Source organism: Cariama cristata, unplaced genomic scaffold (assembly GCF_000690535.1).
Source record: "Cariama cristata isolate BGI_N322 unplaced genomic scaffold, ASM69053v1 scaffold18998, whole genome shotgun sequence".
Taxonomy (NCBI): Eukaryota; Metazoa; Chordata; class Aves; order Cariamiformes; family Cariamidae; genus Cariama; species Cariama cristata.
This window is the reverse complement of record NW_009629630.1, coordinates 10,859-37,775: the sequence shown is the minus strand read 5'-3', so window position 1 is coordinate 37,775 and position 26,917 is coordinate 10,859. Positions and strand designations below refer to the sequence as shown.

The 26,917-nt window shown below is 47.5% G+C and overlaps 1 protein-coding gene across 1 annotated transcript in view; it reads left to right on the top strand.

Moving 5' to 3' along the window:
- VPS45 (vacuolar protein sorting 45 homolog (S. cerevisiae)) overlaps positions 1 to 26,917 on the top strand; it is a gene marked incomplete at its 5' end in the record, with an annotated part of 27,380 nt that extends 463 nt beyond the window's left edge. The window contains 13 exons of the mRNA XM_009705250.1: positions 353 to 413; positions 1,393 to 1,472; positions 1,983 to 2,051; positions 2,353 to 2,490; positions 2,865 to 2,975; positions 4,330 to 4,464; positions 4,825 to 4,938; positions 5,608 to 5,775; positions 9,353 to 9,511; positions 10,266 to 10,373; positions 10,685 to 10,806; positions 17,440 to 17,571; positions 26,830 to 26,917. Of these exons, the coding sequence (XP_009703552.1) occupies positions 353 to 413; positions 1,393 to 1,472; positions 1,983 to 2,051; positions 2,353 to 2,490; positions 2,865 to 2,975; positions 4,330 to 4,464; positions 4,825 to 4,938; positions 5,608 to 5,775; positions 9,353 to 9,511; positions 10,266 to 10,373; positions 10,685 to 10,806; positions 17,440 to 17,571; positions 26,830 to 26,917 (1,485 nt within the window). The remainder of the gene's footprint in view (positions 1 to 352; positions 414 to 1,392; positions 1,473 to 1,982; positions 2,052 to 2,352; positions 2,491 to 2,864; positions 2,976 to 4,329; positions 4,465 to 4,824; positions 4,939 to 5,607; positions 5,776 to 9,352; positions 9,512 to 10,265; positions 10,374 to 10,684; positions 10,807 to 17,439; positions 17,572 to 26,829) is intronic.

The following is a 26,917-nucleotide window of genomic DNA, read 5'->3' as shown; positions in this document are numbered from 1 at the left end:
TTTCCTTTCCTTTCCTTTCCTTTCCTTTCCTTTCCTTTCCTTTCCTTTCCTTTCCTTTCCTTTCCTTTCCTTTCCTTTCCTTTCCTTTCCTTTCCCTTTCCTTTCACTTTCCCTTTCCCTTTCCCTTCCCTTTCCCTTTCCCTTCCCTTTCCCTTCCCTTCCCTTTCCCTTCCCTTTCCCTTTCCCTTTCCCTTCCCTTTCCCTTCCCACCTGCTGTCACCCTGAGTGGGTCGGGCACTGTTAGGTCAGGAGAAGGGATGGCGATGGGGACAGTGAGGGGACACCGGTCCCTCCAGTCCCTTCTCATACGACGTTTCTTAAATCTCCTCTCCTCGGTGCTATTTTCGTCCAGGAGAACGTGGAGTTCCTCATTCAGGAGCTGCGGAGGCCGAAGTACAGCATCTATTTCATTTGTAAGTATGTCCCGCGGCGTTCGGTTAAGGCAGGCTTGCCAGTCAGAGACCGATCAGGTGTTCACTAGAAAATACAGATGTGAGACACTGTGACCGCTCCCGCTGACAGGCCTTTACTAAAACGCTGAGAACGCGTGAATTCTACTTTTTATGCTATTTAAGTCACCAAATTCTTTTAGCAAAGGGTACATACGTACCAGATAAAATCATTAAACCGAAGCAACTCGTAAGAGATCTTTACAAAGCAGCGCCATAAATCTGCATTCCTCCGATATGGCTTATCCTTGAAAATTTCTGGGATTTTAAAGCTTCGTAAACATGAAAGAAGGCTGATGCTGGGGGCAAAGTGCCCTTATTGTAAGGAAAACTAGGATGCACAGAATGAGAGACTGGCCCAAATTTTGAAGGTAGATAATTTAGGATAAACTTCACATCCCAGCGTTGGACTAAACCTGCTACACGGCATCTTCTAATGCCCGGCGTTAGCAGGCGGGGGCTTCTCACCTGTCCAGCTCATGCCACAGAATACTCTGTGGATTTGGAAATGAAGCAGAACAACTACAGCTGGTTTTGTGTTGAGGTGTGATCCCCCGGGCCAGGTACCGATTGGTGAGATTGTGGGAACTGAGCTGAAGCAGCCTCTAGATGTCATTGCCGCTCCGCAGGAAGGCAGCGGAGCCGGGGAGCCGGGCTTTGGGGCTCCGGGCTGGCAGAGGGGACTCGGGTTTGGAAAGGGGGGTGGGGACCTGCTAGGACAGCAAAGGCGAGGGGCCTCAGCGAGACGTGCGTGTCGCTGTGTTCAGCCGTGTAATATTCCCTGGGAGGGAACTTCTGGATTATAATGTCTGCGTAATAATTGCGGGGGTAAGGTGAGAGGATCTCTGTTGCAATCTGCTCCTGCTCCAGAGGAAGATCGGCTCACACTGTTCTGTGGTCACTGGCAGAGCCCGACTGTTCTTTCGCTGTTGTTTTCTTTCAGATTTCAGTAACGTGATCAGTAAGAGTGATGTCAAGTCGCTAGCTGAGGCTGATGAACAGGAGGTTGTGGCTGAAGTTCAGGTAAATTTTAAATAGATTTCCTAATCCAAAAGCACCAGTGAAGTGAAGGTACAAGCTAACAAACTCAGGCGTGGCAATGGGAGGACTCTGTAGTTCTCGAACAGCCACGCAGCAGCCCTGTGCAACAGTCTCGGATGGAAGAAAAGATGAACGTACCTGTGGGATTAAAAAGTAAAAGAAAGAAACACTCCTGTGTCCCCTGTTTCTCCCTGCCGTGAGGTTTTCAGAGCCGCTGCTGGTTCTGCTGTCATCTGTGTTTCACAAGGCTGCTGCACGTCTGTGGTCTTGACGAAGTGCTACAAGCTCGAAAAATGCACACGCCAGATTGGCAGTGGAGTTGTCAGCAGAAGCGTAGGGATTTGAGAGGTTTGGGGTGGAGGAAGGAGAAATTATCAGTGTCGACGTGTCTGTGTTGCTTAGGATTTCAGTGTTAATGTGGCTGATGCTGGAACAGGTACTCTTGGAGGCCGAATAAGACGTGTATCTGTATTTGCTTTCACTTGTTGGCAGGAGTTCTATGGCGATTACATCGCAGTGAATCCGCACGTTTTTTCTCTCAACCTCTTGGGCTGCTGCCAGGTATGAAAAAAGCTAATGCTCCTCCAGGGCCTTGTTTGATGGTCAATAAAGAGACCAGTAGCCACCACAAACTGGGTGTGGTGGTGGGCTGTGCTGCAGGCAGACTGCTGTGGAGGGTCTGTAAGGGGAGAGCTGATCCTTACGGGCAACTGGCAAGGGGAGGAACACCGGGGAGTCCGGACTGTGGCCTCCTTCTGTCAAACTAGTTTACTGTAAGAGTTTAAGACTTAGAAATAAGACTTTTGTGTGAAAAAGAGTTTGAGGACGGTGCATCCGTACTATATGCAGCCTTTCCTTCCAGGGTCGCAACTGGGATCCAGCTCAGCTGTCCAGGACAACTCAAGGGCTGACGGCTCTGCTTTTGTCTCTGAAGAAATGCCCCATGATTCGGTACCAGCTCTCTTCTGAGTCAGCAAAGAGGCTTGCTGAATGTGTGAAGGTGAGAGCCTTGTTAAAAAAGTTTGGCAGTGTTCTTAAATTTTGTTTCATTTTTTAACCTATTGATCCATTTGAGAGAAACGCCCTTTTTTTAGTCGATTGATGTAAATTCTGTCATTTATGTTGTTGCACGGCTTGGGGTGGGTCACACCCCTCGTCTCTGCCTGCTCCCAACCAAAGAACCGTATTTCCCATGAGGGTCATAAATTGCAGGAGGTTACCTGGTGCCTTTTGAGAGCACGTATTATTTCTTCGTTAGCAGCAAAACTTCTTTTTCACCAACTCTTCACTTTTTGTTCACCTGTATCCAAACAAAGAGGAAACATTTTCCAGGTATACATAAGATCAAGTGGCTTTTTTTCCTTTTCTCAACAGCAAGTAATCACCAAAGAGTACGAGCTGTTTGACTTTCGGCGCACAGAGGTTCCTCCTTTACTTCTTATTCTGGATCGGTCTGATGATGCCATCACCCCACTTCTGAACCAGGTGAATCATCTCGCGGTTGTGCAAGGGCTGAGATAGCAACGCGAGTTCTGGACGTGCACAGAGCCCTGTGGTGGTAGCAGCGAGTCGAAATTCACACCCTGGCAGGGCATGGTTTATATTTGAAAGATAAAAAGTATTGCCTCCCGCCCCCGTTCTTTTTGAAATCCCTCTTTTATCTCGTGGCCTGATTTTTCAGACTGTTGAGCACGGATTGTGTGTGCTGGCTTCAGTGGCAGATGTAGCCAGCACCCTGGAAAACCAGGCCGCTTGCACTTCTGTAAGACACGCTTTACATTTAGGGTCCTCGTGCCTTGGCAGTGCCCCTTCCAAGGGTTGATTTGTGTAGGCTCTTTGGCAGCACGCATACACAATTATTTGCGTGACCTTGCACTCGTGTATTTCTCCCTGTGTGTCATTGATGGGTGGTAGTATTTACTGCGTAGCTATTGTGATATTTTGGGTTTTTTTTTCCTTTGCTGTGCTGTAGATTCTGGCAGAATCTCTTTGTCTCTCTTGGTTTCTGTGGGGTACACTTAGACACAGGGCAGTCTGGTGATCAGGCAACGGCCTACCTCAACAGCAGCCAGCGCGTGTGTAACGCCAGTGGCGTAGGAGCTAGCGATGATACTTGTATTATTGGAGTGGTCTGACAGTCAGAAACCCAGCTCACACGTGGTTTATAGAGTTAAGGACTGCACTCAGCACCAGGCACCAAAAGCAGCATCTGCTACACGGAGATTTTCTGTCCAGAAGAGAGATTCAAATGAATGTAAATGGAGTGTCGGGCATGTCGGCGCTCTGATCAGCTTTCCGTTTTCTCTCTAGATTAATATTAGTCTTCCCAGCATAAATGTAGTAACTCACTGATGTGCAGAAACACACGCTCCTGCTGCAGAAGCAGCACAGGAGCATGTAGGAAAGTGTACGGTTTGTAACTGTGGAACCTCTTCAGCCAGAAAGACGCGACCCTTCACAGGCAGAGGAGGGGGAGAGTGGTGGCAAACAGAAATGTTGGAACAGGAACATTAATTCCCATTACTCTTCTTCGAGAGGGTTGTGTCTTTTGAACATACCTCCAGCGAGCACCCTGGAACGGGGTGGTTGTCCTTTGTGTTTGCACCAGCGCCTCTGACCATGGGATGCCCGTCTGAATTATAACAGAAGTAATATTTATTTCTTATCGCAAGATTCTGGCGAAAGTTTGAGGGACGCGCAGTTTGGACCCGCTGTGTGTTACCAGAGGAATATAAACTGGCTTTGTTTGAGTTTGGCCTGAAATTTTATTAATTTGCCAATGCTGTTTGTTATTGTACTAAGTGCATCATTTGCCTTTCTCTTTCACCATCCTTGCTAGTGGACGTACCAGGCTATGGTTCACGAGTTGCTGGGGATTAACAACAACCGCATCGACCTCTCTCGGGTACCAGGGATAAGCAAGGATCTCCGAGAGGTGGTCCTGTCTGCCGAGAACGACGAGTTCTATGCCAACGTAGGTGTCTTTGTGGGGATCTTCATGAGTAGCTGAATTTGGGGATCAGGTTCCGTTCTTGGTTTTGCCATGTGAAAGGAACTTTCCAGTGACTTTGAGCATCGGGGTGGTGATGTACTGTATAGCTTGTGCAGGTGGTGAAAATTAGCGTGTCATGCAAGTAGCATCTGACATGAAATAACGGGTCTGTTTTATAGTTTTATTTCAAGCCCAGACCAATTACAGAGCTGCTCGCTCAAGCTTGGCTCTGATGTGCAATGGCACTTCAGTGTTTTGGGCACAGAGTGCCACCTTGTTCCAGTTGCATCAAGACTCGTGTTAGAACGGCTTTCTCTCAGATCCCTGTCTTGTTCCGTGCAGAACATGTACCTGAACTTTGCAGAGATTGGCAGCAACATCAAGAATCTTATGGAGGATTTCCAGAGGAGGAAACCTAAGGAGCAGCAAAAGCTGGAATCCATAGCAGATATGAAGGTACAGGCAGTCTCCATGTAACTGACTGGACTTTTTAAAGCCACTTAGCACTGCAGGATAGTGCAGATCACTGCCGTCTGTACGCTGTGGCCCGCTAGTTTTGTGGAGCCAGAACCTCCTTTTTGCACTGCGTTCACTACAGTGGTTCTTCGCTGAAGGCTAGGCGCTTCGATAGGCCATTCTGCACCGCTGCAGCGTGGTCTGCGAGCTGGCTTGTTCTGACTGCTCCCTAAGCTGCTCCTTAGGGCTTGCTGGAATCCCAAAGGCCAGCAATGGAACTGGTAAGCTCAGGTTTAAGTTCTTGGCTTACTCCAGTACGGCTGTGTGGACTTTATATCTGAGCTGCGTCATTTTGGCAACAGCTCAGAGCACAGGCTATTAATTCAGTCACTGCTCAAGATTTAAAGAATCTTGGTGATGTCTTTTGAGATACTTTCTGTATCTTTTTATTTTGAGATAAATAAAAAGCACATCCCTTCCAGAAATCTCCTGGTAATTGGAGAAGTCCTATGGGCTCCTGGGATTGAGGTGCCCGATCATCCGTACACCCGCACTGGTCTTGCTTATGTTGATGCAAATTAGTTTGTACAATTTATGGCTGGGTTGTACACATCTGCTGGCTCTTGCTTTTCTTTTGAAGACCCAGTTGCTTTGGTTTCCCCCTTGCAGGCATTTGTGGAGAATTACCCGCAGTTCAAGAAGATGTCGGGCACAGTATCAAAGCATGTGACAGTAGTGGGAGAGCTCTCTCGACTGGTCGGTGAGCGGAACCTGCTGGAGGTGTCTGAAGTGGAGCAGGAACTGGCCTGCCAGAATGACCATTCCAGTGCTCTCCAGGTACCTCAGGCTCAAAATTGAACCTTGATCCTTTGTCTGAACCTAGACGGTTTGATCGTGTGAGTCCTCTCTTGATGGAAGTGCGATACCAAAAGTCAGTGGGAGTTCTGCATGCAGATATCCTGCCGGGTTGGGCCATTAGATGTTAGAATTACTCTTCTCCTCCCTGTTCAGTTCAGATGGGGATGAATCATAGTTAATAACTGGCTTGAGAAGCATCTTTGCAAATTCTGTCTTTACATTTCACAATACAACGTTCCTTCATTATATGCAGTCAGTTGGTTTCTGGCAGGCTGCCTGTGCAGGCACCAGTAAATAAAAAAAACCACTTGGAGCCCCGTGCAGAAGCTTGTTGTATTTGTTGGGGAGGAGAAGAAATGGAATCCATGAAATTGTCCAACCCAAACTATTCATTGAGGTGCTGGGTTTTACCTTTTTTTTTTTTTTTTTTTAAATAAAAACCAATGGAAAGGCTCTTAGATAAAAGATTTCTTTGGCAAAGAGGACTGAAAAAGCCTGACAGAGACTTCTGTTATAGCTGAGTAGAGACTGAAGTTTTGACCCCTTGCTGGCTTGTTGGATTCCATGACCTGACCTCGTATCTGACAGTGTGTCAACAGTGATGAATTGTGGCTGCTGACTATTCAGGGGAAATAGAAGTATTGTTGTGACTGTATTATAGCCGAGTTCAACCAGCAACTCGGTATTAAAAAACGATTCCTTAATTTTTTTATAGCTAAGGTAGAAGTTACACCATATAATGGTCTCCTTTAGACAATACCGGAGAAGCAGTTCGACTAGAAAATAAAGATAAGCATCTTCAACAGATCCAAAATACGCATCGTCTGTGCCTCTGTTGCTCTGTGCTCCAAGTGAGTGGCTAGGGGATAATATTAGACTCTTCAAGTACTGTATTACCAGATCCTGAGCTGATGTGAATCAGTATAGGCCTGTTGAAGTCATCGCAGCTATATAGATGGGCAAGCATATAGGTAGGATTATATTTGGTAGAATTTAGATGACTAAGTATTGAAGAGGGACTGTAGCCATAAAATGCATTTGCTGAAAACAGCCTCTGAGGTTCTCTTGCTCTATCATTCTTTCTAGATCAAGTTTTTGCAGTTTAAAAGGCAAATATTGGAGTTCTAATCCGTCAGCCCATCGTGTCTGGGCTGTGATCTGTCATTTCTGGTATGATTAACAGCACAGAGCATTAGTGTTGAGACTTGGCTGCTCGGCATTGGAGACCTGTTCGGAAAATGTTGGTCTACTGTCCCGTCTTTTATTAAGTTATCTCAGATGCATTGAGGAAAGGGATGATGTGAACTTTTGGGGATGATGGCGTTGCATTAACCGCTCCGCGGTTAGGAGAGTACGCGGCAGGGCTGGAAACTGGACAGAGACGCAGGCAGGTCAGCCCTCACCCAGTGCCACGCTGTCACGGCAGGGTGGTTACTGGAGTTCACCTTGGTGCTAATTCAGGTCTTAGTCTGGACTAACCAGGAATTTCTGCAGTTTTTAAAGCAGAAAAGCTGCCCGCTGTTTGCTTACAGCCACATGCCTAAAGGGCTCTGTTGTAGTTCTAACAACCGAGACCGACTGGAAAACACGTAGCAGCTAGGAAATAAATGCAAAACTGTGGAACTGGTATCTTTCTAGATGAGAGATCAGTATCTCTTTAGCTGCACTGCCCCAGGCTGTTCCCTGTTGCAGTCTCCTAATGGCAGTGGAAGGGGCAAGGGCACAGAAACAATGAAGAATAAGCCAGCCCATGAAATAAAGGCAGAATTGTTCTCCCACTGATGTAACTTCGGCAATTGTTAATTCCTCTGGTGGCCTAGGGCCCCTGAGTACAGTACATTTTGGTTATTCTTCCCCTGGTCTCTTATTAATCCTGACATAGTACATGAGCCTTCAGAGATGAATGGGAGGTTTTGAATCCCATCTCCTTAGACGGACAATAGCTTTTCTGTTTTACACGCTTCCCGCTTATATAGGCATTGCCACTGCGCTGCCAGCACAGGATCAAAAATCTTGGAAGCAAACATCTCCGTGGGACTCCGTCCCTACCCTCACAGGTGAATTCTTGACCTTACCGAGGTTAATGGTAAAACTCCTGTTGATCCTCCTGAAAGCCAGGATTTTATCCTGTATTTTTGTAATTAGTCAGCATCAGTCAAACAAATTACGGCAAATGTAGCTGAATCAGCGTGGTAGATGACACCAGTTTCACAGCAGTGTTTCACAGCTGTTCACTGAATGTTTCCATGTTGCCTACCTGTATTGGGAGGGTGGGAGAATCTTGCAAAGATATGCTGGGATTTTTGGGGCGTTGGAAGGTAATGTACGCTTCCAGAGTGGAAAAATCCTAACTGGTTCTCTCCCTCTCTTGAAACTGCTGTTTCTGCAACTGTAAAACTGGCAGCTCCTCTGCTCCTGGGCATTTGAGCTAATATAGGCTGATTATTTTGCTTTAATGTTCAGCACAGGGAGAATTTCAGACTTTGCTGTGTCCTAAAACATCTGTCCGGCCCTAACCAGATGTCTGCAAACACATCTGGTAGTTGAGGCCTGTTCTCTGAGATCCGTCTCAATGCTCGGAGTTAAGAAGCTTATTACTCCCACTGCTCACCTAAGCTCCCAACTTGGCTCTGGTGTTTGTTCTGTTAACTCCATTATCTCAGCTCTGCGACTCGACACAACGACTGAGAGGTTGCAGAGAGGAAATAAGTGCTTTGTGTTGTGATGGGAAGGAGTAGCACTTATATGGCTGATTGTCAACTTACACAAGCAATTCTATCCTGCCTGCGATCCCTGGAGGGCAAATGGCATGCACCCGGGGTTCTGAAACTTTTCTGGAAAGGGTCTGCACTTTAACAGGCAGCCTCTTTGGGACATGCAGCCTTTATACTTACAATGGCATCGTGTTCTTTTCAGCAGAAAAAGTAATGATCTGCACATTAGAACGAGTAAATGTAGAGTTCTGTATTTACCTCCAGTGCTGAAATCTTTCTTTTCCTTTTCATGCTTTAATTCCCTTCCTCCTTTGCTTCCAAATGCTTGATACTTGCTCCTCCACTTTTCACATCCAAAGGCTATCGGGGACTTTGATGCCCCACACCTTTCAAAAGAAACCAGAATCCATGTAATTGTCCTAGCTCTTTTTTCTTGACAGTCAATATCACGGGCCAGTTGTAGCTCTACTCAAGTTGGAAAGGGAAGGGCGGAGGTTAAAGGTTTCTGTGAGTGCCTGCTGATGCCCCCGTGCAGGGGAGGCATACGATAACCTGAGCTCACCCCGCAGCACCTTATGGAGAGCGAAGGTTGGACAACAGGACTGGGTTATGAATTCGCAGCTTCACGGAGAGACCCAAAACCAACTTGCACTCCATTGTACTCCAGTCGGCCTAACCGCAGAGCATATAAGAAGCTGGGCTCTGTTGCTTATGACACAATTTAATTCTCTTTGCATTCCTTCTGCGTGCAATTTTGTTGCTAGGCAGTGGGCTTGATATTAGTCTGATTTAATGTCCTTTTGAAGGCCTCTTTGCTAGTGCTGCTCTCTCTCTCCCCGCAGAACGTGCGGCGTCTCCTGCAGAACCCCAAGGTGACGGAGTTTGACGCTGCCCGGCTGGTGATGCTTTATGCCCTGCACTACGAGCGGCACAGCAGCAATAGCCTGCCAGGGCTGATGACAGATCTCAAGAACAAGGGTGTCTCAGAGAAATACCGAAAGGTAATTGCAGCATTTCTCCCTCGGCTGGATGAACGAGGGGGACAGGAGGGCACAGAGGTGGAAAATGATTGTTAATTGGGATAAAGCTTGTCTGCTTTAGTTTAGCGTGATGCTTTTTTGTTGAATTGCACTGCACCTTGTGAAAAGAACCCTGAGCTTGCAGGTGTTACTTTAAAAGGCGTAGCTAATCACTCAATTTCCATTTCCAAAATCAGTGATATTATGAAGGATTGAATAAAGCAGAGATGGCAGGCATGCCAGGAGTCTGCTGGGACAGGTGTGTGGCATGTAAAGGGGGCCTGGAACGCGCTTCCTTTCTCCTTCCCCTCTTCCTCCCCACCCCGTTTCCCCATGAATAGGCAATAGTTGCGGCAAAGGACTTCTGGAGACTGTAAAAGGAGTTTGGCTGGCAGCGCTTGGTGGCAGCGCTTGGCAAATGTAGTGAGCAGCTGGAGAGGAGGTGGAGAAGCAGGATGATGTCACATTATATGGAAGATCTGCTATCACTGCAGCAGACTATGGAAATGAAAGCCTCTCTCCTTATGCAGGCAGTGTCATGGCAGACTGACTTGCTTGGTGGATATGGGGAGTATGTCTTCTCTTCCCCCTTGCCTCTATCTGTGCTGCATTGGATCGATCTCCCTGACTCCCTGGTCATCGTTCCAGTACCTCCATTGAGCCTAACTAGACAAAAACTGCCTGGAAGCTGGTTTCCCAGATTAAGAGCATTCTGGTTTTGCCTCTCTCTGTACAGCTGGTGTCTGCCGTTGTGGAGTACGGAGGGAAACGGGTCCGGGGCAGTGACCTGTTCAGTCCCAAGGATGCTGTAGCCATCACCAAACAGTTCCTCAAAGGACTGAAGGTATGGATCTACTACAGATGAAATAGCGACAGTTTTAGTCAAAATTACAGTCACAGAGCAGGACTCGTGTGCAGTGCACTGCCACGTGCCGTGGGTTTCAGAGATTTGATAGTAAGCGCACTGGGCTTTTAGGGCATTGAAGACAATGGGAGTGAGTTGCTGAAAAGCCTCTCTAAATCTGGACTTCAGTGGTTAACACTTGATGTGCCCATCAGGTGATGATGCTCCTTTTATGTGCCCTTGCTGATCTTCTCTCTTAGCTTGCTGCCTGGGTGTATTAATTGATAACAAGAGCATCTCTTGCACCGTAGGGTGTTGAGAATGTGTATACGCAACACCAGCCTCTCCTTCAAGAAACACTAGATCAGCTCATCAAAGGAAAACTCAAGGACAGCCAGTACCCCTACCTGGGTCCCAACACTCTCCGTGACAGGTATGTGGGGCCTTTTAGGGAATATATCTGCTCCTCCCAGTGCTGCCGCTTGCTTTGGTGTTTGCCTGTAGATGAAGAAAACTTAAGCTTGGCAGAGATTGTGTAGGTCTTCCTTGTATTCTCAAGTCGGTGCCCTGGAGAGGGCCACTAAGACTGAAGTACAGTTGTCCTTTCTTGCTGGCCAGGGTGTGACGTTCCCGTTGTAAAGGCTCAGGTAAAGGATAAAGCCACTGCGCCAAGCTGCCAGGATGTTCACATGATGGATTTCAACATGCCCCCTAACTTCACTCCATGCCATCTGGCGTTTATTTGTAGAGTGCCAAAAATAGTCCAACTGCAAGCTCTCCCTTCTGAGCCAGTTACTATTCCTGATGAGAACGGGATCTTGCTGAATATGGCTAATAACTGTGATTGAAAAGAGCTCTGGCTGTCTGGTTCTAGCTGACTTTGCTGGAGCTAAGCTAATCTGTTCTCAGTGAAGTCGTTGCAGGTAAATACGGGCCTCAGATGACGAGTCCTCCTCTAACGGCATGCTGTACAAACCGCTCCTTTCTTTGGTACCGCAGTTTCCTTTCTGTAAATTAAGCTTCTGCAGCGTGCCAGTCGGATATTTCTTATTCCTTCTTTTGGTAGTTTCCTTTGAGGAGAAGGGCCTGCTGTTGCTTTGCTTCCTTTGGGGGATCCATGATGAGATCATCAGAGCGATTCCCTGGATCTCCTCCAATGTCTGTTCAATGCCCCGGGGTTCTGTGGAAGATGTTTTTACTTGCAGCATTAGAACAATCGTCATTCCCTTCACACGCTGCGTATTATTGGCTTTTTATCAGCAACTGCCACATTTTTAGTGAGGCAGAAAGTAAATTCAAGGTGGTAATTCTCAGCAAACGAGGCGGCTGTTGCAGGGCAGTTTGGGTTAAATGAAAACCCCAGACTCATTTGGAGCAGGAGAGCATTAGACGTGGGGACCAAGTTTCAGCAGTGTCAAGCGGGTAGGAGGAGCAGAAGCCTGTCAAAGGGCGAGCATTCACGTCTGGCTGTCTTTGAGACGCGCACGCACACTGCTCTTCCTCCTTAGCCCTGCCTTGGGGCATTTTGATCCATCTGATGAAAGCGAAATTGTATTTTGTAGCAGGGAGGCATCAAAATTCCATGCTAGGCTGATAGCAGGAGACATTAATAATTTTATTTATGAAGAAGAAAGAGTTATAGTCATACAAGAGACAATTTGTTTGTGTATGTCCCTGGTAGACAAAAAAAAAAAAATAAAATCTGCCTTGCTCTGGATTTTCCCTTTAAAATAAAATGCTGGATTTTGGAGAGGGTGGATGGGTGGTTTTAATAGGTGTGAAATATCAAGGCCCCTAGCAACAGAAGTGCTATCCTCTCTGCCCTTGAAACCAGCTCTCGACTGAGATGGATTTCATCCCAAGAAAAAGAGGTTGATGGCTGCGGTTTGTGGTAGATCTGAAATGAGACCTGCAGAACAGCCGTGACTGCATCCAGGCATCCCTGACCTGGGTTTGTTCTGAGCTAACTAGAAACAAATGGTCTTCTGACCTTTATCTTCTCGTTTTCAGTTCCCACCTATATCTTCCTGAGCTGTGTTTCCCATGGATTCCTTTTTAAATGTTTCTGGCAAAGGGTACAGGAACCTGCCCCTGAGAATCCTGCTAGAACTAACATGCAAATAATTTATTTGGGGGAGCACGAGAAGGGTTTAATTCCTACCTCAAACTGAAGGAAAACAGAAGTTGGATGAAGTGAAACGGAGTTTGCACCTCTCTCCCTTCTCCGCGGTGGCTACAGCCTTGTCTCTTAGCTAAAAGACGTGAATCCTGTAGTTTTGTTAAAGTAAATCTCAAAAAACAAAGGCAGAGCTTTCAAGCTGTTCTTTCCCTTAAATTTCTCACAATCTTCCTTTGGTCTGGGATTGTCCTTGGGACAGTGGCCAGGTCCAACAGTGCTGCTGCTGGGTCAGATGTCTGCAAAATGATCAAAAGTGTAAGGGCACATGGTTATTAGGGTTGGTTCCTGATGGGAATGGTAGATCTGGTGGAGTTTAAGACCTAGGAGCTGTAGGAATGAGGGTTTGTAACTGACAGAAAAGTAGGTACCTAAATACTTTTGTGTCTTGTCTTCACTTGCTGCATAAAACAGGGGCGACAGCACTGCGTCATCTCTGAGGTACGAGTATCCAATATCCTGAGAATGGGGCCTCATCTCAAAACAGGTTGTAGTTACCAGGTTTGGAAGAAAAAGGCCCACTTGATGGTTCTGCCTTAGTGCCAAACCAATTGACCGAGGAATTTAAATTTAATAATTTCACAAAACTTAGTGTAATAAATCACAGCCCAAGGCAAACTGGGCTACACTGTCTTCTTGCGCTCTGCTTTCAGAGGCTGGTGTTACAGGAATTGGCAGGAGTTCAACAGAAGGTCAGGGCGAAAGGCTTTGTATTTTTTGATCAAAGGGACGCAGTTGCTTGAACAGCAAAGAATTTGAAAGGATTCTTTTTAACTGTTTCTTTCTGTATTAAACATTGCACTGTTGCAGGGGAGGAAAAGCTCCCGGTCCAAATTCAGCTGTGGAAATTGGCAGCAGCGAAGGAAGGGGAATCTTTGCAAAGCACTGAGCAGGGTTCCTAAGAGAGAGCAATAAGCAATTCTGCTTTCTTTCGCTTCTCTTCTCTTTCCTGCTGTGTTAAGTATCATCCTTTTCTCGTACGCCATCAGCCTGCCGTCCCTTCCACCTTGCTGCTGGAAAGTACTAGCTAGAAAAGTTCCTGAAGCCTCTCTCCGTCACAGCAGCCTGCGGGAGCCCTGGCTGCGTTACACGCCGTACCAAAATGCCTCCCCAGGTTTGTGACCCCATCGGTGTGCTCGGCTGGCCAGGCTCTGCCAAAGCCTCCCCTTTGGGTGGAGCTTTTCCTCTGTTTATGCTTTGACCTGGGATTTTTCTCTAATAGGGCATTCATTTGTCCCGACCAGACCGACTGGGCCTGACGGCGCTTACCTAAGATGGCTAGAGTCCACTTACAATGTCAAGTTTGTAATCAGACCACAAGATAGCTCTGTCACCGCTGCACGTCTTAAAACCAAACGTGGGTCCTCAGCGTTTTGCCTGAGCCAGGCAGCAGCCTATGAAACGGCAGTAGGAAAAGGCAGGCTGCTCCCTGGGGATCCGGATGGGACTCGGCTCCTTCCACGTCCCGCTCAAATTACCACAGTTACTTACCTGCTTATTGAAAAACCGTGTCTGAAAGCCCGTCAAAGTTCCGACTTAAATGTGGAACATGAGAACTCACCGATACCATCTAGTTTAGAGTATTCTAGGACTGGACGTGATCTTTCTCCCGCTGATTTTGTTGAGGGGAAGGTTCCTGTTGGCTGCTTGAGGAGAGGAAGAATGTGGAACCATTTAGAAATGGTGATAGCTGACACACATCTAGAGGGATGGGTGAGGTGCCTCCTTAGGCAACCAATATAAAATCTCCTTTTTTGGAAGCATCCGCGTGCAGCATGTGATGTGGAACCGTTTGGCTGTATGCTTTTTCATCTGAGTTCGCACATACTGCCCTAAAGATTAGGGAAAGTAGTGCTATTCCTAAATCATATTTACACTCTTGTGTTTAGTATGGTTTGTGTTTTTTTTTTTTAAGGCAAAACTGTGACTGTGTCCTTGTTTGTTCAGGGAAGTTGCTTTTTCCTCCTGTCTGAAGTGTTTGAGCATTTAGCTGTTAAATTGATAGCTCACCCGAGGAGATACATAGCCACATCCGCAAATTGGGTCTGAGGAGCGCGACACCTGGAGCGAGTGTTGCTGTAGATTGCTTTCCCACTAATCCTATAAGAGTCTTGGAGTTTCTTCCTATTCCGAAATTGCTTATTATTTGCCCTTGATATAAGCAGTAATTCCCTGGGCACTTCATGAGAACACCACGATCCCTTTGTTCTTTCTGTGGCAGCCTGCCTCTGCGTGACTTCGCTCACTTCTGCTTTGTGAGGAATCGGCAGGGTAAATGCCGGATGCTTTGAGCAAGGCACCTGAAGTGGGAGAGAGGCGATAGTTCTGCCTCTGCGACCCCATGCCAGGCTTAATCCTTAACCCTAGGGTCAGGGTTAGGCTGGTGGCATGGTGCCAGTGAAAGGCGATGGCAAATTTAAGGGCTGGTACATGTTAAAATATTCCAGAGGAGCCTATGAGAGCTAGCCGTGTGACCTCAGCATCTAAATTCCTTAGGGCTTTGATAGTTTGAACCAAAAATGCATAAATTATGGTACCAGGAGACTGATCCTGTGGATTTGCAGAAGTCTGCAGAAGACTTCTTGGTAAGGAATTGCCTGGTTTGTTTCTTCGTTGCTCCCATGACCCAGTTAGTACCAGTACCTCAGCCCTAAAGCTCCTAACTGACTTCCTGGGCTTTGGGGAGGTGCAACTTTCTCAACCTAAAAGACATTCTTCCTAAGAAGCAAAGTGTGGCATGGCCTACTTGGCACATCTTTTACGTGCATCACAATAAAAGCGGGCTTGCAGAGATGTTAGGTATACTTTTTCTGACAGTGGCTTATCAGATTATTTCATTGCTGTACCTCCCCTTCCCTTTGATTTCCCTCCCCAAAAGACTTGGGCATATTTGCATCTAGTTTCCAAAGCCTGACCGTAGCTAAAAAGACAAGGTAGAGCACTCTTCTCTCCCCTGGGGCTGGCTCAGTGATTTGTGTTGTCACTAGGGTGCAAAAAACCTCCGTCTGCCTCAGTGCGACGTTTGAACCTGTACAGCCTGAATGTGCGGTTGCTATATATAACCTGCTTATCTTAAGGCTGCAGTGCAGAAGATTTCACAGGCTGTTCCCGTGCAGGGGACACGGCGTAGCTCTGCAGGGAGAGACGAGCACACCGAATCCTGGGGAGGGAAGCGAAGATGGCACAGACTGCGTTGCTGAATTCCCGACGGTGGCACTGCCTGCGCCGCTGCTCCTGGCTGGAAGGGGCAAAGCGTGTGCAGGGTAAAACTTGCCACTCCGTCCAGAGAGCGCAGGTGTGAGGCATCTAATAGAGCGCGTTCCACTATTGCTGACTTCTTACAAAGGATTCCGCTTTGAGCCTTTTTCTTTCCACGGAAACTCTGCAGTAAACTGCACAAGACTGGAAGTCTTGGCCATTATTAGAATTATTGTAGTCCCCAAGGATAACAAATTGTATAGTTCCTGGGGAAGAACTGTATTGAACGCAACGCCTTTTGTGTTGTTGGATTAGCAGCGCTGTGTGTCACATGAGGGTATGGCTGACACGGGGGGGTTCCCACGTTCCAGGCGTCGAGGCTGCAGTATTCCTTCTCCACCCCGCCAAGGGAGACTACTGGCACCTTCTAAAGCACCTCTGAAATCTCCTTGTGTCTGTCCAAATCACCTTCTGCAGACCTAACCCAAACTTGCTGAAAAGCCTAACGGTTTGGAAGGTTATTGGTAACAAAGATCACTTTGGGAAGGGGTGTGCGCTAATCTTTTCCATTAATTTTTCTTACCTTTCTGCATCCTTGCCGGATGGACAAAAAAAAGAAGTCCCTGATGTTTGTCCTTCCGACATGCGTGTTGCTCCTCTGGGCAGTAACAGGTGTCGAGGGCTTTGCAGGTTGGCTTCTCAGCGGGGAGTAACCAGAGACCCAGCGTCTCCCTGCGTTCCGGGGTCATCCCTGTCTCATGCTCCATTTGCTTTGTCACTGATCCAGAGCTTGCACAGACAGAGCAGATGAATGCCTGCTGCTTCCCCCACTGCAGCAGGCAGCTGTATTCTAGCAGAAGTACCTGCTTGGAAAACAGAGATGAGTTTTGAGACTGCAACAGAAAGTTAATGGTGTCGAGACTTGACTGCTCTGACTCAAGAGGATGACTGACAGGATGCAGTCCCCACCTTTTTGGTGTAGATTCTGCAGAAATCGTTCTCTCTGCTTGTAGATGGTAGCAGAGCTGATTTATGGGTGGCAAGCACATTCTTGCTGTCCCTGAGAGTGGAAAACTTCAGTGGTTGGGGAGGGTGGTGCAAGGAAGGTGCAGCCTTCCTTTGAAAGCAGAATGTGCAGAGCATATGGTTGGGTTTGTGTTTTGTCGGATGAAGGCACTTCCCTCCTTCCATCCGGCGTTTCTAGGCTGGCTGGGGAATGCAACCTCAGAGGTAGACTGCTGCACAAATCCCAGGAGTTCTGTAATCAGCCAGCAAAACTGCAGCTGATCCGTGCCCTTCAAACCAAGCCTGAGAGGTCTGAAGCACCGCTGTTGTCCTCGTTTGACTCCTGAATTGATCTTAATTTAACAGCCGCAGCAGTGTCTCAATCATGCATTAAACATTGGCGTGTGTGTCATGGTGGAGCTCCGCAGGGATGCAGCGTGTGGGTGTTGCTGAGGAGGCTTTTAAGGACCGTTAGCACGTTGTGTAAATGTTTAGGAGAGACGACGTTTTAAAAGCGATGTAATGGGCTACATGTTGTTGTCAGTCTCGAGCCCAGCACATCACAGAAATGAGACATGGTCTGGGGAGAGAAATCATCAGGATCGTTGCCTCAGCACCTGTGAGTGGTACAGGATTTATCCTTGTGTTTTGTCTGATCACGTCTCAACATTTGCGTCTTTATTGCAGGCCCCAAGATATTATTGTGTTCGTCATTGGCGGGGCAACGTACGAAGAGGCGCTGACCGTCTATAACCTTAACCGCACCAACCCGGGGGTCCGGATCGTCCTGGGTGGGACCACAATCCACAACACAAAAAGGTAATAACCGTACTCTTCGCTGTCGATTCTGCGTACGTAAAACTGCTGACGTGAGCATGAATTTGCGACGCCTGAGGGATCTTCACCACGCAGTAAAACCCTGAAATGTGTGTAAATGGTCCGAGCCCAGCTCTGCTCATTATGGCTGAGGGACATATTACCAAGCTGAAGGTTTAATGTGCATTTTACTGAATTCAAGGGCAGGGAAGTAGATGTGTATAGTTTTTCCTGCTTATAATTCACTGCACACTCTAACAGGAATGAGAAGCCAGTGCAGCACACAGGAACTGAAAACTGACTGCGGTCTCATTGCTCCTGGTGAAATCTGGAGCAACTGCGTTTGATAGCAGTGGAGTTAACGTACCTATGATTAGAAGTGAGTTCTATGATTACACTGCTAGCAGGCTCTCTGCCGCCCACGAGCCTGCAGAGTATTGGCTGGGTCTTTTGCATTTCTCCCTGGAGAACGGAGCTTTCCTTATTGGTTTGCTGTACGCTCCGAGTTGCCTTTCCTGGGAGGCCAGACATTTGTAAGGGCTTAATCCCTCCAGGAACCGAGCAATGCCGGGGAGCGCTGACCACGCTGAGCTTCATTGATTTCCTAGGTCACTGTCTCTGGGGTGTTCCAGCAGCTGACTGTCGGAGCTGGAAGGTCTCGTGTCAGGCAACGCGGTTGGTATTTCACATCCCCTGCACTGAGCTGAGCGAGCCATTCCTAAGGGTCTCGGTCGGGATTTACAGGGAGTCAGACGGCTTGTACAGAAACCTGCAAATGCTTTGCTGTAGCTGGCCAAAAATTCCTGTCAATGTGGAATGCCTGGTTTATTTCCTGTGAGGTGTCTGGTTTATAAATACAAATAACATTTCCTGAACCCAAATTATTCATCTGAGTGTTTGAGCACAGGTGAAAATGTAGACCACGTTGGGGATTGTTTCCTATCAGCCCAGCTTGTTGCTAGCCAAGCAAAGGAGCGTGAATTCTTCCATTACGTGCCTCGCTCCTTTCTACCACGCCGTTCTCTCCCCGTTCGTAATGACGCTGCTGTGGCCAGGAGGCGATGGGTTATCGGAAGGAGGGAAACGGCAGGAATGTGACAGGTGACCCACATCTCTCCCATGTGTTGCAGCAGGAAGCGTGGTGAAATCCAAGTCCTGGGAGAGAACCTGGTGTTGTCCAGCAGCTGCTCTGAGCTTAAAGGGAGCGCCCTGCTCTGAGCTGGGATGGAAGGAGAGCTTCAACGTTACCATGTGGAAACACAAATGAAATGCAGTCCTGCAACAGGATGCAAAAGTTAACGCTTCTCAATATTTGGGATGCAGTTTTCAGAGCTAACAGCTTTGGGTGCCTCAGCAGTCTCCTGGAGTTCAGGAAACACACACTATTAACACCGCCGGCGTTGTGTGTCAGAAATACAGCTGTCAAGCACTTCATTGATCTCAGTTACTGACAGGTGGACTCAAGTGTAGCGAGGAGGCTAAAAAATGGCTTGGTTTTCAGACCCTATACATGCGCTGCTGCTGCATCGGAGTCTAGCGTGATATTTCTAAAATCCCTGCACTTTTGCCCTTTCTTTTCGTGCCTGTAAGGGATCTTCAGGCTCCAAAGCTGCCTGCACAGAAGCAGTAACAATTCTCTCGCAAGGAAATCCAGTGGCTCCTGTTATCACTTGCTCAGAAAAAAGGCCCGAACCCTCCAAATTCACAGTGCCCGCTCTGAAATTTGGCCCTTACTTTAGCTTAATGTCAGATGATTGGAAAGCTCCTGAACTGATGCTAGCCCAGAAGTAAATTGCTTTTATGAACTGGGTTACAAAGGCAAGTCTGTATTAGCCCAAATATCGACCAGTTCCTGCCCAAATTACCCAGCTTGCTCAACCTTCTGCTTCACAAAGTAGCCTTTGAACTAAATCCTGGTTTAGCCAAGCCCAGAAATAGTAAGAAAAAGAGATCAGCAGACACACTAGCTGCTCTTTGACTGATAAAAAGAAAGAAGTTAAGTAAATTGTCATCTTGCAAGAACGCAAAAAAAACCTGGTTCACCTTCAGCCTGGCATCCACTGTAACCTCTTAGTCTATCAGTGCATTTTGAGGCTAATTTTGACATCTACCAACATGCCTGCATCGAACTTTTACCAGCATCTGTGCTGTGAACCTGGACTGTACTGTCATCGTGCAACACTAAACACAAAAACCAGAGTAAGCGATACTTACTCTGTGTTGGTGTTGTTTTTCACACCATATTGGAGGTTGAGACCTGCCCCGAAGGTGTATCGGTGTAGCAGATTCAGCAAAAAACTGTCACTTGGGCACGGGGCGGGGGGGTTTTTGAACAGAGAAAACTCACCAGCGGCGTTTTGAGTAGAAGGCAGGCAGTAGTGTGGTGAGCAGGAGGGGTGTAAGATGGTTTGAGCTTTAGGTTGTTGTCCCAGCTCTGCTGTTGCCCTATTAGGTGACGCTGGGCAACTTTCTCCTTTGTCTCTACGCACCAGAAGGTCTCTGAGCGGGGACTGTCTCTCGCTTCTGCTTTATGAAGTTCAAGATTTGCAGCTACGTTGTTGGGCTCCGCTTCTTAGATCTGTGCTGTAATGAGTAACATTAGCTAGTTAGGGCCTCTACTGCGACTATGTTTGGCGCAGTCTCTGAATTATTTACAGAAAAACTAGGATACTGTATCATAATTTGCATTTCAAAGAATGAAGTGGGGAAAAAAAAAGGCAAAAAACAAAAAAGCTGTTGCTTTTTTAAGGGCTGACTACTACAAGGTCCTGTCTGGGAACTCCGGGATGAGGACTGCCAAGGGTCCCATTCTAAAAACAGCCCTGCCCCAAATGATTTGCTTTTCCCTAGTGCCTTGAATAAGATTTCCTTAATGATGAGAGGCCACATTAATAATAATAAAAACTTAGAACTGTTGAGTCAGTAATCTCAAGCCCTTTTCCAGGGAAGACCGACCTGCTTAGCTCCTACATGTGGAGGAGGAGCAGCCCGTGCAGTGGAGCAGGCCGACTCTCTCAGGACACCTGAGAAATGAAGAAGTTCCCTGTCCCCTGAATGTTCACCGCAATTCTAGCAAAGTGCATGAGGATCACAGATATTTCAGCAAATACACCGAGGCGTCTGATGTGAGGAAACCTAGATTTTATTGTGTCCCAACTCCTCCAGTAATCCGCTGGCCGTCCTTTAATGAACTGTTGCTTATTTCTGCTGGATTAGGGTTGATATGTCACAATAAACAAGGAGATTTTTATATTAATGCGCTGAGCAGCCCCTGTAAGCACACTAATCCTGTGCTTTCATTGTTCTTACCAGTCCAACTTAAATTGTGATCAACATCTGTGTTTATAGGGTGGGGGATGGCTTAAGGGATATCCATTCTGCTTTTTTATAAAGCAGGAGACAAACAAGCCTTTGGAGCTGGTTATGTTGTTAGAGCCATATATTTGTGGGAAGCTGATCTGTTTAAGAGACCATCTGCATTGTCCAGTGAATATACCGTTACGTAGACGCTTTAAAGTGCGGGAGTGAAAAATACTCTGTGTAGGGATGAAAAAATACAACATTCTGTGTTTGCAAAGCAAGTCCCAAAGTGGGCATAGTACGTACCTGTTTAAAGTTTCCTTACGCTGCACAGTCATGGCAAGGAGAATCTGTCCCTGTTGATCTTCATGGATTTATATCCAAATAGATGCAAAATAGGGGCAAGCATTTAATAGCAATGCTCATATTCTGAAATGAGGCATGTAGTCTAAGGGATTCTTTATAAATAAATCAGGCTACAGAAGCTAACAGGCTCAGCTGTTGGAGTTTATTCCTCTGGTTGAAAAAATCCCAGTGGTTTTACAAGGTATGCAAAAAATTTTGTTTCTTGTCTTCCCTTCTGTGCATCTAACAGATAAATCCATGTAGCACACCTATTCCTTGGCCTCTTTCCTGCCATTCCCCATGGGCAGGTCAGCCAGTGATAGGGTTGGGAACGCGGCTTGGGTCTTTTGTTCCTGGCTGTAACCAAGAGTTGTGAGAAAAAAAATAATGTATTAAAGCAGTGGGAGTGCTGAAAAGTCAAGTGATGAAAGCCAGAGAAATGCAGAAATCCAAAGATCAGAAAATCTCTTTGATTGTGCACGCTCAGTTCTGCTGCAGATGAGGTCTTAAGTCTGTCCCATCTCAGTTTACCTAATTCTTCCTTTTTTTTCCCTCCGTTTCTGTTAACGGGCAACCCTCACGCTGTTAAGTCTAGGAGGGTACACAGATAATGCGTTTGGTAAGGCTTTGAGGAACACCAGCAGGGTGGAAAAAAAACTGTTGTTGTCAAGGTACTTTCAGTGTTTTTCTAATCAAACCAGATTGGCTGCCTCTGTTACTTTTGAAATTTTGGCAGCCCTACTAAAAATACTTCTATTATGACTCGATTGTCAAAAAGGTAAAAAAGCCTTCCCGAACGTGTTTTCCTGCATGACGAGCCTAGGCAACAGCTCGCTGCAGAGCTGTGCCCAGTGTATGAGTGTTGAAATGCCACATCTGCCCACTTCGTGCAGTTCTACAGCGGGCTCACGCTGGGGACTCGGTCTGCAGCTACGCCATTGCATCTGGCCGTGGGTCGAACCACTTGATAAATGAAGACCTGAGCGTAAAGCTCCTGTCTGGTTTTTTTCCCTGCGACATGCTGTAACGGAAGGGCTGGAAGGCTGGGGGATTATTAATCATAGGTTCTTTACAAAATACATATGTAATATGTATCTAAATTGTATTTATGGTGAAAGTGAGAGTTCTTTCTTGACTTGGTGCCATTCGTTAACACTGAGCGTAGCAACATCTGTAATTACCTGCAGGAACCAGATGAATTTGGGCAAAACTGTGCTGGAGTTAAATCTGTGGGTTTTCAGTTGCTCTCTACTCTTTAAGTTAATGTTTGTGGAGAGTCATGGGCTCGCACCAAAACACAGAATGCAAAGAGATCCTGGACATTAGGGCAGGGAGAGAAAAGGCAAGAACATAATCACTGGACTTTGAATTAAAGAAGTCAGAGAGCCTCCTAACTGCTCCCCATCTCTGGGCTGAAAGCTGGGAAGAAGTGGCTCTGGCTTCCCCTGCTTCCTAAAGAAAATTCAAAGTGAGGGAGCTGATTCCTTGCTGCTGGCAAACAGTTTTACTGCCAGTCTCACAGGCAACCAGCTCCGTTCTTTTCCTGCACAGGTGAATGGATTTCAAAGAAATTCTGCTGGGTTTTGAGGAGAAAGAGTTAAAAAATGATCAATAGTCGGCTAAAAATGGAAGACCAAGACCAGGAGGAACATCTGGTGCATGGGGTTGACTCATCCAGAGCACAGGTTAAGCACAGGGGGACTAATCCAGGGGGAGAGCTAGCCTGACCCACTTACCCAGTTAACAGTAATAGCCTGGTCGTGCCAAACGCGGCTGCGGTGTGCTTAGCTGGCGGAGCCTGGTCACCGATACCTGTGTCCCTGGGAGGACTGTTTGGACCAGCCGTGTTTCCTCACGGCAGGAGGGAGGGTTTGGAGTAGAGTGGAGAGATCGGTTCAGATTCTCCGTGTGGTTTGGTATTTGCACCCTGGTCAGAGGCTTTCCCAGCCAGAGCTGGAGCGGGTGTACCCACTGCGCTAGGTTCTCCCTCTGTTCCTCGCAGGATCCTCGGGCTTCCTGGGAAATAACGACAACCGCAGCACTGTCTGTTTTTACTGGGCTCCAGCTCACCCCCCCGCTGCAGATGGGAGTTTGGCTTTTACATCAGCTGCACTCCTAATGGGGAGACCTTCTGTGCAGGAGATGCTCAGAGGTGGTTGTGCTGCTTGCTTTTAATACCTTCCTGAAGTATAAAGTGACAGTGTCTCGCCGCATCTCCCTCTCCACTCACACAAACTTTCTCTCCAGAGAGCAAGTAAACAGGAGTCCCCTTTAAAAATAAAAGCAAGTCATTCTGTGTTAAGAACCCAAGTCTGCCTGACTCTAATGCCTAAAAATAAAACTGGAGGAGGGACAGCTCTCTAGCTGTAATCACAGAGCTGAATGACCATAGCGCAAGCAATGTTCCTGTACACCTCTGATAAATCAGGCTGCTGCCCTCCCAGAATGCATATTTCTAAACAGTGCGGTGTTGAGATCTGGAAACTGGTGCAGGCATTTGCATGAGATTTTATTTTTCTTCTTATTTTTTTTAAAACCTTCAAGATTCACAACATGGCCAGGTAGACTTACTTTAGACCTGGTTTAGGGGAATCACATTTTTGCAGGATTTGTGGTATATCCTGATTTTTATTTCTTTATACTTTTTTTTTTTTTTAAAGCATTAATGTTCAGATAACTTGATCAGCATATTGAAGGCATGAGTCAACCTAGAAACTGGTATCGCATTGCCAGAGTAACCATCTTCCTGGTAACATATCCTCATTAGATCTTATGTGGGAGCGTTGCTGTGGTTTTGCAAAGTATTTAGCTGCCTCCCCGACTGCACAGACGGGCAGGTGTAAGGAACTGCGATGAAGTAACGCCAGTGGGCCGGAGCTTCGTTTTGTGGGCAGTCGTCACCGCTCCTTTGGCTTCAGAGACTTCTCGGGCAGATGTGTAGGGATGGGATGGGAAGGTTCACTCGCACGTGGCTTGCTCTGGTGTTTGTGTTGGAGGGGCTGGGCAGGAGCTGTATCAGCACACGGGAGAGGAGGGTCTGGTCACTGTGTGCTGCAGACAAGGCCAGTCACATGAAAGACGGAGGTTGGGAGCAGCGGCGATGGGCAGGAGTGAGCTGTCGTCGTGAAGCTGGGACTAGCTCCAAGCTTCGGTCCTAGTCTAACACTCACCTCTGTAAGCCGCACTCCTGTTTGGCTTTTGCGGGCAGGAAGCATGTAAAAGCCTATAATCAAACAAAAACAATGCAAGGAGCTTTAAAGCATTATTCTTTCAAAAGGTTTCTTTTCTTTTCCCCTCTTGAAAGGATCAAATTAGTCTCAAACCTTAACCCACTTTTAGACCTATTTAAACAACTGTGTTTCCAAGGTTTAGCCTTCCTTGCTCTGGCGTGCTTTGCTGGATTAAGCTCCGCTGTGCTTTGTGAAGCAGGGCTGAGGCTGCCGGCCTGCAGGCATGATGCAGCTGATCTTGGTGCAGCTCCAACAAACACCGTTCCGTACGTATACCTACTTCTCAGCCTGCTGCACTTACCCGTCCACTCAGATAAGAAATGAAATCTGTGCTCGTGGCAGGTGTAAGCCTGGAAACTGAAATGCCGTGGCATGTTTCAGGGATAAAATTGGCCTTTGAAGACTGCCTGGTGACAGAATGGGTGAAATTCATTTTGCATACTTATCAAGGTAGAAATCATCTCTCTTGCCACCTAACCCAGCACCATGCGACCCCAGTCCTGCACGCAGCAGAAATTCTTTGCTGACAGAGTTGCTCCCACAGTGATCGCGACTTCAGCCATGTCCATACAAGGCTTTTAAGACGCACCGCAAGCATTCCAGAGCGGGACTTTCCAAACTATCAAATGCTTAGCCTAACTCTGCTCCTAAAGACATAATGGGACTTAAGTGGAAACAGATTTGGGCTAGGACTGAACGGTCTCGCAGATTCCCATTTCAGGATCTCAGGATCTGAACCAGAGCAAGACACAGAGCCCAGCCCCCCTGACTCCCAGACGTTTTTGGTCACTGCTGTGTGCTCCCTGCCTGCTTCGACCTATATTTCTTTTTTTCCCTCTGCAGTTGGCCAACGCCAGCCCCTGGCAGCTGATCTCCACCTGACATTTTTTTTCTTGAGAAGTGGTTCATCTATTCAGTTGTGTCTCTGAATGTGTTGTCTTTTGCGTTTTGTGTGGAACCATTGCTCTGGGCTTGGCTTTATAGGGCAAACTTGTGCATAAGTCTCAAAGTGATAGGTTCCTTGGGGTCTCGCCCCCAAACTCCCTGAAGTTTCCTTGGAAAATCATACAGAGAAGAGACTGGGATGAAGCCGAGTGCCTGCTTAAGCATTTTACTGGGTTGAAACTTTCTTGAGATCCAGCTGAATGAATGGTTAGTGCCCAGAGGTTTCCACGTGGCTCATTATTCAGATCTGAATATGGTCTGAAGAGGCTGGAAATCGGAGGGAGGGTCTTGCTGTAGCTGTGAGCGCTGGGATGAGGCTGAGGAGCTGGGGCGTGAGGCACAAGCAGTGACCCAGGCTGCTCAAGGGGCTGCTTTCCAGAAAGCCTTGGCTGTGAAACGTCAAGGATGCCTCGGCAGGAGGTTTCCACCCTGCCTCTTCCTGCCTTATCATCCACACAGGAAGACTGAGAGTGAGCAGAAAAACAAGCCTGAACGCTGGTCTTCCTGGCATTGTTGCTGAAAGGCGAGTGGGGCTGCCAGCGAGGTCCAGATGCTGAGCGGAGCCCACCAGGAGCTGCCACCCTCGTTCTGGAAGCCTTACCATTTACGGCACGGGGAGAGACAAGAGACCTCCCAAACGAGATGGGGCATTTAAGGATGAATGGCTGTGTTAAGTGAAGATGTTGACCTGGTGATCCATGCTGGGTGCTCCAGATTTTGGTGCTCCGGATTTTGGTCCCCAGGGCAGGTGGTTGCAGTCCCATAGTTTTGCACGTTGTTCTCCCTCATTGAATTCATCCTGGCTGGTGGGAGGATCTGTCACTGGAAAATGGGAGCATTCTCCACTTATTTCCTCTTGGATTAGTGTCTCCTAACTGTAGCTGCCCCAGTCTGAGGCAGTGCCCCCCATTTCCCCTTGCAAGCAGCTGGAGGAGTAGGTTGATCAGAGGGTGATCTGTCCACCCTGCTGCTGTCCCTCAACGGCAGAGGGAAACGGTTACCCCCGATGCCTTTTCGCTGGAGGCGATGAGCCCTGATCTGAGTGTCTCCATTCATGTGCCCCTTCAGGGACCATCAGTCCCTGACATTTCCTCGCTGCCTCCTTGGGGAGGGAGCTGCTGGGTTTGACATGAGCCTGGTGAGGGGAAGGAGCATCACCGTTGGGACCAGGATCCCAGTTCTGGGTGGGGTTTTTTGTTGGATCCCATGCTATCGTGGGCAGGTCTTCTTCTCTTTGCCACCATCACTACATACCAAGGAGGGACTCTGTCCCTCCATCCCAGTGACACCAGAGGAGAAAACAGATGTTTTCATAGCTCTGAGGTTGCAGAGCACTTGTTGGTTTTGTTTCAAGGCTTGAGGCCAGGCCATGTGGTTGCTTTCTGTCTGCATGAGTGAAAAGTTGGCCCTTGTCTCTGCTAACCTTAATTTTGCTTGGCAGCTTCCTCGAGGAAGTTACAGCTTCGGGGTTCCGTGGCCGAAGTACTGAGAGCTCTCAAGTTACGCCAAGGTCAAGCAGCAGACGGTGA